The 13558-nt window shown below is 39.9% G+C and overlaps 1 protein-coding gene across 4 annotated transcripts in view; it reads right to left on the bottom strand.

Annotated features, from left to right (window-relative positions):
- BICC1 (BicC family RNA binding protein 1) overlaps nucleotides 1–13558 on the bottom strand; it is a 339573-nt gene that overhangs the window by 26576 nt on the left and 299439 nt on the right. For all 4 annotated transcript variants that reach the window (XM_070057685.1, XM_051823885.2, XM_051823887.2 and 1 more), the window contains 7 exons: nucleotides 9909–10040; nucleotides 7313–7499; nucleotides 5038–5199; nucleotides 3921–4117; nucleotides 3648–3780; nucleotides 2976–3132; nucleotides 857–1022 (listed from right to left, as the gene is read on the bottom strand). In XM_070057685.1, coding sequence (XP_069913786.1) covers nucleotides 857–1022; nucleotides 2976–3132; nucleotides 3648–3780; nucleotides 3921–4117; nucleotides 5038–5199; nucleotides 7313–7499; nucleotides 9909–10040 — 1134 coding nt within the window. The remainder of the gene's footprint in view (nucleotides 1–856; nucleotides 1023–2975; nucleotides 3133–3647; nucleotides 3781–3920; nucleotides 4118–5037; nucleotides 5200–7312; nucleotides 7500–9908; nucleotides 10041–13558) is intronic.

Below are 13558 nucleotides of genomic sequence, written 5' to 3'. Positions count from 1 at the left end.
TGCACTGGAATTACAATAGTATAATTTAGTTCCATGAATTAATTTTTTGACATACTTATGACAGCTTTTTTGTATGTGGGATTTTATTAAAAAAAAAAGAAAAAGAAGTTCGTCTCTTTTGAAGATAAAGGGATGAAGGTGATACATTTCTTTCTATGAAGAGGTTAAGTCTACCGAGTAGTTCTGATGCTGGCTGAAATCAAATGTTTATAGGAATCTCTAAAAACATTATGCATAAAATTCTTATTTTTCATATTGTGACACATATGGAAATTAAATTCCTCAATTTCATGGTCAATATTTTATTTTGAGCAATTAGCATGGCAGTTTTAAAACAAAGACAGAGGAAGCCTTTGTTGAAGTTGTTTGAAATAATCAAGGAAAGCTGTGAACCAATACAATCATCAATAATACTCAGCATCTCCTTTCAAAGAACTAAAACTTCACATTAGTTATTTTCATAGCTATCCGTAAATGGCACCAAATAAATTTATCACCTCAATTTCACAGATGGCGTATTATGTCTATTTATCCAAGACTATGTCACGAGGCAGTGATACTAGTAATGCAATCTCTTGAGTAACAGCAGAATGATGTTATTTGCCTAAGACACAGTGACACAGATCACTTTGTACATCTTTAATATATTTAAAATCATTTAAGCTAAATCCTGCACTTCATCTTTAATGTTCATAGTAAAACCAATTCCTAACTACTGCATATATTGTTTAATTTCATTTTGACCAGTCTGCAGAAGGAACACCTAACTTCTGCCCTATTGCTTAATACTCACAGAACTCACTCGCGGACCCCTGCACCCTACGTTTGCATGCCCTTCCAGTGTTCCTGGCATTACCTGCATGTTGACGTACGACGGCCGTGGGGCAAGGCGGGCCCTTTCCGAGTTCTGCTGGGCGGCCGCTGCCCTCTCTGCCGCTCGCTCACTCCCTGGAGCCTTCTTATCAGCCAAAGGGCTTTCTGCAGCATTCAGTTCAGGGTCTGAGAGCAGTCTGTCTGCACCGCTGTGGAACAAATTTGAGAATTTAGCATTCTACTGTAAATACAAATGAATGTGCCACATACACCATGCATGCAGACCACTGTCAACTAGTTACCCGTATTATCTCACTTAATCCTCATAGCAATGCTACGACATAGGTACTCATGTCATTTCCATTTCACAGATGACCCTTCCAAGGTCACACCTCTAAAGTGTGCATGATGGAGGCAGGAATTTGAACCAGGAGCTCAGATTTTTAAAGATATATATTCATAGATACTATATACAGCATATAAGCTATACTGCTTCTGGAACAGATCAGACATACAGAAAAGATGTATAGCTTGTATATAGCAAGCAGATAACACTGACGCATGCATACAAAGTCTAAGCAGAGACTGAGTCGACCTACAGCTGCGTGAATGACATTAACAGTAATACATGTGTGCAAAGTACGTATGATACTGCTAACAAACGCAGCTTATGAGTAAGAAATATTCTCCAAAGCCTACACAGAGCAACGGGCAGAGAGCATGAAAGTGCTTCTTATAATGAGCAGCCATTACCTTGATTTGAACACACGATACATGCAGGATATAAGCACCTCAGCTTCAAATCCAACTACAAGTTAGGCTCAGATGAGAAAAAGAGATACGTAACAAGCACCAAAGAGCTGACTGGTTCACTTGCTCAGTTTTATTGGTTCAACTATGCAGTTGCTGTGCCAGAAGAATTAAGAAAAGGCTACTGAAGACAAAGGGAGGAACAATGAGCGGTGCTTGCCAACCACTGATGGAACCCTCACAGAAAGCATCCGAGCTGGGACTTGGAGGGTATTTGCAAGATAACTGACGCCAAAGGCGAGGAGAACAGCAACTCTGAGGGAAGTCCCTGAGGAATGTGAGTGTGCAGTGCAGGCCACTGGTGTGTGTAAAGCCAGGTGAGACAAGATCAGACTCACATTAAAAAAAAAAAAAAAAAAAAAAAAAAAAAGCTGAGGCGAGGCTGGAGGCGGGGAGCCCACTCTGGAGGCACTAGCTTAATCCAGATGGGAGATGGTGATAAGGTCTGAAACAGTCACAATGATGAAAGGATTACATTTATACTTCAGGTGCATCAATACATTGAAGAAAGCCAAAGCATTTCTCTAACTTACATTAAAGAACATTAATTTGGAGGACCAAAGATATATAAAGAAAAACACAATACAGAATTGGGCAAAATGAGAATAATCATAATTAACCAAACACTTTACAAAACAAAACAGATTTTTTGTTAAGAAAGGGAGGGAATAAGACTGTATTTGCTAATGCTTGCATGAAGACCCTCTAAGAATACTGAAGGAACCAACAAAGAGAGCAGACAATTTCAGGTAGATGGGGATTCCGAAACTCTCCATGCAGACACTATCAAAACAAACAGAACTAGAGCAGGAAAGAGTAAGGCTGACACACTGGAAACTGCTACGGCAAGGGAGAGTCATATTTAATACAATTTATCCACTTATACTTGCTGTTATTACTAATAAATTAAATCATGATATTGTCAAGCACTTATTTAAGTGTCTGTAATTAAGTAACTTGGAAAAATGAAACCATTGCTTAAGAAATAAATTCAAAGGCAAATAAGGAATTCTAAATGGAAAAATGCCTGACAGCAAAAATCAGAGAGTAAAACTGCCCAGGCTGATTACTAAAAAGCAGAGAGAAAACTAAGCCAATACAGATGGTTTAAGAGGGTACAAATATAAACTCCAACAAACCAAACTGGAGCAGGACTATAAAGATTTAAAAAGGGTGAAACTCATCAGATGTTATTCCTTAATAAAATTAAAAAGAAAGGATAAGATGGAAAATAAGCCACTGAAGAGATTCAACCTGAATTGAACCACAGAGTATTGAGTTTAAAACAAATTCAATCTTTTATAATACACTTCTCTCCCAAGGACAAGGGCTTTAAAAATTAAAATACATACTGTAAGTGTGAGTTTTTGGTGCCCTGCAGTAGTTCCACTGTCTGCCTCTTGGCACAAGAAACCTTGGAGGGACCCATCATCTGCTTCAAGTCCCCAGCATTCCCAGAATGAGAGGGACTTCGAGGCATGCCCACTTCAACGAACGCATCGTTACAACCTGCAGAGAGAAGACAAACCTGACCAACATCATCCTACAGTGGACAGTTGCCTGCAATGGAAATAAATCAGAATCCAACACTATGGAGGTATTGTTAGCCTGACAGAGACTTAACAGCTTTCATCTATAAGATGATACTTTAACAAATTCAGGCTGTCACAGTAACCCAATCCGAAGAGACCCCTATATTAGAGACTGTTAGGGGTAAGAGGGTTATAAAAAGACACGTTACTAAGGAGGAGACGGCAATGCTTTCTGGCTACACAATTACATTCAGTTTAACTTAGGAAATTCCAATGAAATGGAAGTGATTCTTTCTCATGAGAGTGCTTTTCAGTTCACCTTTACCAAGCTCTTGGGAACTGCATTTAAGATGTTGCCTTTCTACACAGTTAAGGAAGGATGAGTCATAATTAGCAAAACCAACTCCTAATCATTACATAGACTCTCCACAACTCCCTTTATCAAACCAGTAACAGACCAGACTCAAGTTCAAGGAAAAGTCAGTTCCTGACCTTCTGCAGGGTTTGACTGGGAAGAAGCCTGCTCAGACCCAGTTGTCTGGATTGATGGATCACTATGATTTGCACTCAGCACTTTTTCTCCAAGTGATGCAGTGGATATTGCACCATATTTTATATTCAGAGACTGAAATAACAAAAACAATGCAGATATGGTTATAATTTTCCAGTATAAATGTCACTGCAGGTGAAGGTTGAAAAAAGGTTACCCGTGGCTTATCTCTTACAAACAACAAAGATCACATAGTTCCAGCAGAAGGACATTACCTGGGCATGTCCATTTAAAGAAGCAGAGATTTTTTTGCCTTCAGTCTGCATGCTGTTGATATGGACATCAACAGGAGTCAAGCCAGGAGGGGGAGATGGAGCCGTGTGTCCATAGGTGGGTACTCCAGACAATAAAATATTGGTTAGCGTGGCTTGGGCGGTAGATGGAATCATAAGGTGTGGTATAGCAGAAAAACCTGCAAAAATATTAGACAGGCAAAACTCAATCAGCAATTGCTATTTGCACTAACAATAAAAAACATCATTTAGGGGGCCAGTGTCATGGCACAGAGGGTTAAGCCACCACCAGTGACACTGGCATCCCATATCAGAGTGCCAGTTTGAGTCCCAGCTGCTCCACTTCCAATCCAGCTTTCTGCTAATTCACCTGGGAAGGCAGCTTAAGATGGCCCAAGGACCTGGTCCCATGCTGCCCACATTGGAGACCAGGGTGGTGTTCCTGGCTCCTGGCTTTGGCCTGGCCCAGACCTGGCTGCTGCAGCCATTTAGAGAGTGAACCAGTGGATGGAAAATCTAGCTCTGCTCTCCCTCTTTCTCTTTCTCTGCCTTTCAAATAAATAAGTAAACAAATAAATAAATCTTTGAAAAATAGTATTTTTGTTGCTACACATTCAGAAGAGAATTCTAGTTTGACATTTCTCTATAAATTGATTTAATGTTACTATAAAAATACAGAAAAATATTGAAATGGAACATAATTTACAGAATTCACAGAACATTTAATCCAAGCTGCTCACTGTGCAGATGAAGGAAGTAGCCATGTTTAGCAGGTGCACATTACTAAGCCAGTTATTCTAAACTAGGAGTAACCAGGACTATACTTCCCGGTTTCCAGGTCAGGGTCTTTCCCGTAAGTACTGCTGCTCCTTGTACTCCATGCTCTCTTTCCTAATCTGCTTATCACATCTGAAGATTAATTACATATTTCTCACATGAAGAACTCACTGCTCTTCTGCCTTAAACTAAATTACACTTTAGGAAATTGCTGTTTAGGTAGATGATGCTTTCAGCCATTTCCCCCCAAGGAAACATAATCATTAGTAAATTTTATTTAGCAAAGATAACACCTATGAAGATATGCCTTAATGATACTGACCTGTGGCACTCGAAGTGTTAGCAAGTGGAGGTGCCCATAATGTGGGACTGGGGGTGCCCGAACTTGGACTTTGCAAAGGGCTGACTGAGCTATTGAGCGCATTCAAGAGTGAATTTGGAGCTGTTGAAGTGTTTAGAGATAAGGTAGTGGGTCCCAAGAGACCTATAACAAATGAACGTGAAGTCAACATACACAATTCAAAATTTTAAAATAGCAATAGCACCAATATGATATTCGTAACGCTGCTTGACATCTGATATTTTCTAAATATAAAATATGGGTGACAGGTTTTCTTTTTTTAACATTTACATGCAATGCTACATGTATCAAACCCCAACACAGGAACCAGTTTATTCACAAACAGCTGTTAATCAGATGATGGAAGACAGGTGTGTCCACAGCCAGACTGCAAGTCAGGCCGCTGAGCACCACCAAGTGCCCTGCATTCACGCCAGCTAGCCAGCATGAGCAGAGCTGTGCTCATGTGCAGACTCCTTTTCTTCTTCTCTGTAATTCACTTGTCATCTGCTTCCAAACAGACAACACTCACACTCAGCATCGAGCAGGAAATGTTTCCCTGCGGTACAAGGAATCACTCAAGGCCATTTGCAGGTAGGTCAAACTACTTAGGATGCTTTTTACACACGTCAAAACGTATACATGACTTCTTCGGGCTCCATCTCAATGATGAACATTACACACACACACACACACACACACACACACACACACACCCCATGCTTTCATTTCCAATATCCAAAGCTTCATTTCAGTAATGAAATTTCCCCTTGGGAATTTAAAATATGTTCTAGAATACAATGTGGATTTGGATACAAGTTTGCAAGAATACATTTATACAGCATTAAATATTACAGGGCAGGTGCAGCTATGAAAACATTCTAACAATACGATAACTAGGAATCGTTGCTCAATTATTTCCCTTCTAGTAGAGGGCAAACTGGGCTCTTGCAAGGGTACATGATGGGTATTTCGTGTCTCACAGTACTGCTATGTTATTATGACCCTGTTCAGGTCCCCATAGAAGGAATGACATCAGTAGGCCAGTGGTCAAGAAAAAAGTCCTTCTTAATTGTAAAGGGATTAAGCATCATAATCACATTATATATAAGTTTTATTTATTTATTTGAACGGCAGAGTCACAGAGAAGGAGAGGCAGAGAGAGATAAGAGATATTCTACCTGCTATTTCATTCCCCAAACCTTCAACATGGCCAGAGCTGGGCCAGGCTGAACCCAGGAGCCTTATCCAGGTCTCAGAGGTGGGTGCAGGGGCCCAACACTTAGACCATCCTCCACCGAGTTCCCAGGCACACTGGCAGGGAGCTGGATTGGAAGTGGAGCAGCTGGGACTCAAACCAGCACCCATATGGGACGTGGGTGCCAGAGCCGCAGTTTCACCCACCATGCCACAGTGCTGGCCTCTACATTTCTATTTTTTAAAGCAAGAATAGCTATTAAAAATTAGATTACTGAGAGGTTTTTTTCTGTCTCAAATCAACATGACAAGCTAGGGTTACCGCATTACCTTTATATATAAAGGGAACTGAGAAATGTGAAAGAAAGCAGTGAACCTGGCTGTTTCTACCTGCAAAATGGCAGTGAGCAGATGAGGCCATAAATACCACTGTGACTTTGCAGTGACGTTCTTGAAAAATTTGAGCACTAAGCTGATGATGTTTGTTCTTTTGCCTATGCCCTGCCTCACGTATAAACACACAGGTCATCCAACTGCAGCCATGGGAGCCACAGACTACCTTTCCTTTGTGTCTGGGTACAGCAGGCCTGACTGCTGAGGGTGGAGTCTAATGATTTTCACCTCTCCCTTTCCCCGCTCCCACACAGAACTGCAATTACTTTCTGAAAAGCAAACCGGATAATCTTTATCTCTTGGGACTGGTGGCAATATTGCGAATGTGAGAGAGAACAAACACATAAATTAGAGTCAGCCTGCTCACTTCAGTCTCAATGGCATTCTTAATTTAGAAGAACAAACACATCCACTGAAAATAAAGCAGTCAGACCTTGATTATTTATGCCAACACCGGAAGAATCAGGGTAACCGAAATCCACAGAGTCTAACAAAAAACTCAAAACAGATTGATTCAAGTTGGGTTGCTTTCCACCAGATCTCAGGGATAAAGAAAGGAAAAAAAAAAAAAATTAGCCTTTAAACGCAGATCCAAATGGAAGAAAAAAGTGAAGCAGATAAGCATTTCCCCAGTGGCTGAGAAGCGCTGTAATAATAAATTTTATACCTAGTCCAGTGAGTCCGAGGCCTGCGGAAGCTAAGATATCCAGGCTGGGACATGCCAGGCCGGCAGGGCAGGATGTGGAGGATGGACTGGTTGCTATGGTAACCCCACTGCTTTCAAGTCCGAGGAGACATTTCCGTGCTTCATACATATTTAAGGCATTTCGCTCAACACTTTTCACAATCACAGACTATGAAAACACATAATGGGAAAAAAAAAAGTGACATGCAAGTAGTCTACAATGAATGCAGGGAGGTAGGAAATGAATATGCTAATTAGAAGCCCACAGCAGGGCATACAGTAAAGTAACGTGCTTTGAAATCAGTGGCCAATTCCAACCATGGTTTCTTCAGTTTCCTCCTTCTGGGAAGACTGTAGGTTAATTACCGTTTGTCGTCTGTGTGTCCTGTGTCCCAGGGACCGTGATGGAAGGCACACATATAAAACCGTCTGTGGTGGGAATCATGATTCAGTCAGGGAAGTGAAGAGACTCTGCAGGGTCTTGGCACAGCCACCAAGGGACAGCACGAGGACGGGAAACCCAGCCCCGCTCACAGCCCATTCTCTCTTACAGCCTCTGCCTTCACATTCAAGCATCCCTCCCTTATCTCATCTTTAGAAACCAAATCCAACTTGTCACTGTAGGCTGCACAGTCACAGTCACTTACGCGATGTTTATGGTCTACTGGGTTCACTAATAGACCTTGCAAACCACTCTTTCTTCCTCACTAATGCTGTATCTATGGCAAAGTTTATAGAAAAAGAACTAAATAATAAATCTGGATTTTTTTCCCTGAATGTACTCATCTAAAAAACTGAAACTATGAACTCAAAGGAGAAAGTCTCTAGGAGACAGTACAGAAAATCAGTGGGTAAAGCAGCCATCGGAATGGAGGCCAGTCAGGCATAATAGAGAGTCCTGGGATGTTGCAAGGCCTCCGAGTTCTCATCCATAATCTATTTTTCCCTGGCATCTGCTCCTGTGTAACTGAACTCCTGGAATTCTTTTTGTGCCTGTACACATTTATATACACAAGTCCTCAGATACCTTTTCTGTCTTGGTCTCTTAGAGTCCAGAGTAGCACTCGTCAACTCACATCAGTAAGCATGAAGCTTCACAATATACAAAATTGATGTCCTGTTCTCCAACTTGAGACACGTGGTATCACGTACACTTAGAACCAATGCTACCATTTCAGGTTTTCTTTGGAAGAAGTTAGGATTGTTTTCCTTCAGCTAGACAATAAATACCACAATATAAGGGGTCTTCGAAAATGTTATGGAACTGTACCTGGATTTAAGATCCTTTTTGCACCAAAATAAACTTATCTTTTAATTTCATTTACACCAACTTATTTTAAGTACCTACATATACAAAAATCACATATAATACATATTATAAACATTATACATATACAATAAGGTTTATAGTTCAGAAATTAAAAACTGAATGATAGTACTACTTGGTGTTTTTCCCTACTATAGTAAGTCAGGGAACTCAACTCAGCCCAGGAATTTTCTTCTATTTTCTCCTAGTCTTTCCAGAAACTTAATATAGTTCCCCTCTGTAAGTCCTTCTATTTTGAAGAGGTTTTTCAAGACATAGAAAACTAAGATAAATGTAACAGCTACTACCTAGCACCTAGATTTAAGTGAGACGGTTTTGTTTCTGATTTCTGAAGAAACTGAACATCCCCCTTGCTCACTTCTATAGTTCTGTTTCCCTATCTCCCAGCCAAGAGGTGGCTTATCATCAATGTAGTGTGCACCTTCTGCACAATGCTTTGCTCTTGAAACACAGAGACATTCATGGATGCTACCATGGAGTGCATGGTATCAGGCAATTTGCATTCTTTGCTCAAAACCATGCTTGTCCCTCGACTGCTAATGCCAAGATGTTCTCAGAGTGTTCGACTAGAAGTAGGTGTTCAGGAGAAGCAGGATCAGCATCTGTGTGATCGGAAGGTCCCAGACTGCTCTTCAAAGAGGTGGAGCCAATTTATCCAGTATGAATGCAGGAGCATTCTTCTCTGCCCACCTTCTAACTAGCACTAAACATCAGTTTTATCTCTTATTATTCTACATGTAATTACTGACCTTTTGCTAGTAACTTAAAAGTGAAGTTCCAAGGAGGCTGAACTGGAGACAAGTCAGTTCTTACAGTATTTACTAAAAACAATGGGCAGTTTTTCTTTCAAGTTTGGGGGATAGGACACTGGCTGGCATCAGCAAATGCTCTAAATATTTTTAATTGCATTGGATATGTACACACAGATGTAGACATACATGTAAGTAGCCTTTTCAACTGTCTGGCAATTTAGTAAAACTTTGAGGTTCCAGATTACAAATTAAAAAACAATGTTTCCTCTTTCTCTCGCCTGATTTTATAGAAAAGTAATGATTATAAAAAAATGGATGCCAAAAACCAAGACATAAAGAAAACAATGATCACTAATGAAAACTGTTACAGACTCATATATATAACTAAATATGGCACAAATATACAATGTTAATGTCATGTATATGAAAATACACACCTGCATACAAAATAAAACTGTACAGACTATGAGATGCCATAGGACCCAGACTCTGAACCAACCTTGCTTGGCTGCTTTGGCTTTGGCTTAATACTGATGAAGACATCGAGCTGTTCCATCAACTGAGCAATGAACTGCGGGTCGACTTCGATTTCTTCCTTCATGTCAAACATCAACACAAGAGGGAGACAACCCTAGAGAAGTTGCAGAATGCACAGGAAGTAAAGTCAGTCATGTAAACACCTGACCATTGAACTTAGCCACAAACAATGCGGTATTATACAAATGTAAAGAGCAAACCAACGTATTAAAGCAAAATTACACACCTTCCTAAAGCTTAGAGGGCTGGCGTAGGGAAAATGCGGAGTGGCGGAAAACTATTTTTGGATGACATTATTGTATCTTAAGTTTCTGGTTTTGGCCCTGAAGGGTTTGTTTTTGTTTTTGTTTTACCTTCTCTCCACCTTGGAAAACTCCTTTATTTTCTGATTTCAGTTTTGCAGTGATGTTAGAAACTACATTCTCAAACACAACAAGCGTAGTGACCTTGTGCCATAGCTCAACGACTCACAGTTGTGACCTTTTAGTATACTCTGAATGAAAACGAACCATGTCTCAGCATCTCAGCTCCACATTTTGGATCAGCTTGTGTTTGCAACCACAGATCTATAAGTTTATATGTCTGCCCATTCCCCTTAGCTAACATAGCCTCTCAACTACACTTTACAACTACCCTTAATTCATTTTTAAATTTTTAGGTTTTTATTATTTACTTATTTGAAAGGCAGAAAAACCGACAGACATTTGGAGAGAGAGGCAGAGAGAAAAATTAAAAGACAAAGAGATCTTCATCTCTGCTGTTTCACTGTTCAAATGCCCACAAGAGTCAGAGCTCGACCTGGCCAAAGCCAGGAGCCTGAAAGTCAATCCAGATCTCCCACCTGGGTGACAAGGAACCCTGTACTTGTGCCATCCACACTGCCTCCCAGGGTCACATTACCAGGAAGCTGGAATCAGGAGCCAGTACTCAAACCTGGGCACTGAGACATGGACGTCTCTAGCAGGATCTTGATCAGGGCACTAAACATCTGCCCCTTTAATTGGATTCTATACTTCGTTATCTTAACTTATCAAAGATCTTCACCAACACAAGCCCCATGTGCCTTCTGATACAGCTCACACCGTACATCCTTCCTAGAACAAACAACTACCATTGTCCCTTAACTCTCACAAGGCTTAACACTGCAGAGTTTAGATTTCTTTTCTCTCTCTGAAGCTTTCTTCCTGGTTAACATTTTTTTCTAATGCAGAGTATACTTAGTAACAGCCCACTGGTTCCTGTAAGTTTGTACATAATGTATCAGAAGTTACTGTTAAACCTACAAGGATTAAAATGAAATAACTATACTCCATTTCTCATGTGGATAAAAGTGATTTTGTTATAGGCAGTTCTATTAAAAAACAGTAATGGTATTTAAACTACAGGTTAAAGTTTTTTAATTTATCCTTCACTTCTTTCAATTTTAGGCAATAGTATCACTGGATACCTGTATTTTTGGCAGGTATGGTCAAAGTATGAATTACAACTTGAAAAAATATTTGAAAAAATATACTGAATTTAAAAATAACATCTAAAGAATCAAAAAAAGCAGGGAAATATGAAAAGTAATTATTATAACCTTGGATATGAACATGCCTGATTAGTAGTATATTTAAAAAAAGAAGCTAAGGCAGGTGAATTCCTGGGTTCCATTCCCACCTTTGGCTTTTGCCTCCAGTTTGCTGCTACGGTAGACCCTGGGAGGCAGGGTTACTGGATTAAATACTTGAGTCTCTGCCACCCACAGAAGAAACCCACAGTAGTTCCAGGTTCCTGGCTTTGTCCTGGCCCGGCCCTGGCTGCTGTGGACATTCAGAGATTGGAGACTTCCTTGTCTGCCTTTCTTCCTTTCTCCCTCAACCTCCCATCTCTGCCTCTCAAAATAATAATAATAAATTCCTGATAAAATAGGCTTAGCTAAGAAGAAATCATTCACAACAAAAACAAAACTCTGGAAATCATGTATCACAATCCTCAATAATAAGTTGTCATCTGTCAGAGGAAAGTTATCCACAATTCTACCATGAGTTTTCTGAAACTTTCTCAAAACGAATTCTGCAAGTTAATAACAACAAAGGTCACACCTGATGCTTACGGATTCAAATGTCACTAAAGGTCAAGCAGAGAACAAGAGAATACAATGGTGTTTTTAATAAGAACATTTGGGAGCCCAGCATTAAATTCATCCACGCTGTTACTATCAACCCACACACTGCGGTTTTAAATGAACACAGGAAGGACAGAAATGTTATAAATAATAAATTAGAAGTAGTGTTCAATTATAACATATAACTTTGCTATCTTTCTTCAGTAAGTGACATTCAAATTCACGGCTTCAATACTAACTCCCAAATTACAATAGATAGCTCAGAAACACACAAATGTTTCAGACTTCCAAAATTTATGTCTTTGAAGATTAAATTTAAACAGTATTTATACTTTTGTTTAAACAGAATGTATGTGCTGCAAACAGCACACTAACACTACCTGTCAGATAATCACCTCCCATCCATGCTACCAAACAGTCATTTTATTGTAACCACTTCTTTGCTTAACATAGATTTAAAAAAACACAGTGCTGGAAAACTATCCACGTGACAGTAAGACTGTTCCAATTTATTTCCTTTAATCAAGAACTGCCTTATTTGAGCAGACTTCAAAAGTGCTTCCTTTTACTTATTTTAGAGGCAAAAAGACAGCGTGAGCTCCCATCTGCTGGTTCTTTTCTCAAATGCCTGCAACAGCTGGGGCTCGGCAGGGGCCAAAGCAGAGAGCTGGGAACTCACTCAATCCAGGTCTCCCATATGGGTTTGGAACACAATTACTTGAACCATCACTACTGCTGCCAGCATGTACAGTAGCAGGAAGTTGGGAGTCACAAGTTAGAGCTGGAAATGAAACCCAGGCTCTCCAATGCAGGATGTGAGCATCTTAACCATGAGGCTAAATCCCTTTCCAAAAGTGTTTTCTTAAAGATCATCTTAGTGCAGTAAGGGAAGCAACACCCACTGTATCCAAAGGAGTTTTTTAGAAAATTGTACAGATAACGCTTTCATATGCTGATTTTATATGAGAGGGTTATCTGTACCCCCATGTTTACTGCAGCTCAATTCACAATAGCTAAGATATGGAATGAACCCAGATGTCCATCAACTGTTAACTGGATAAAGAAATTGTGGGATAGATAGTATGGAATACTACTAAGCAATAAGAAAGAATGAAATCCTGTCTTCTGCAACAAAATGGATGCACCTAGAAACCATTACACAGTGAAATACTTAGTCCCAAAAAGACAAATACCATATGTTTTCCCTGATTTGTGTTAACTAGTAAGAGTACCAAAAATGCAATGTATAGAAGTGAAATTAAAATTTTGAGATTCAATGATTGTTTGTAGCCCTTGTCTCTACTGTTGAGGAACAGTGTTTTTTTCTTCGTGCTATTTCTTGAACTCCTTACTTAGTGTAGGATTAATCTTATGAGTATAAAATAAACTGAGAGTAGATCACTGTAAAAACTAAGAAAGGAGAACTAAGAGAGGCAGGAGAAGGAAGGAAGAGGAAAGGTGGGAGTGTGGGCAGCAGGGAGGGTAGGGTGGGAAGTATCACTATG

Source organism: Oryctolagus cuniculus, chromosome 15 (assembly GCF_964237555.1).
Source record: "Oryctolagus cuniculus chromosome 15, mOryCun1.1, whole genome shotgun sequence".
NCBI lineage: Eukaryota > Metazoa > Chordata > Mammalia > Lagomorpha > Leporidae > Oryctolagus > Oryctolagus cuniculus.
Note: the sequence above shows the minus strand (reverse complement) of the source record. Positions and strands in the feature narration are given on the sequence as shown.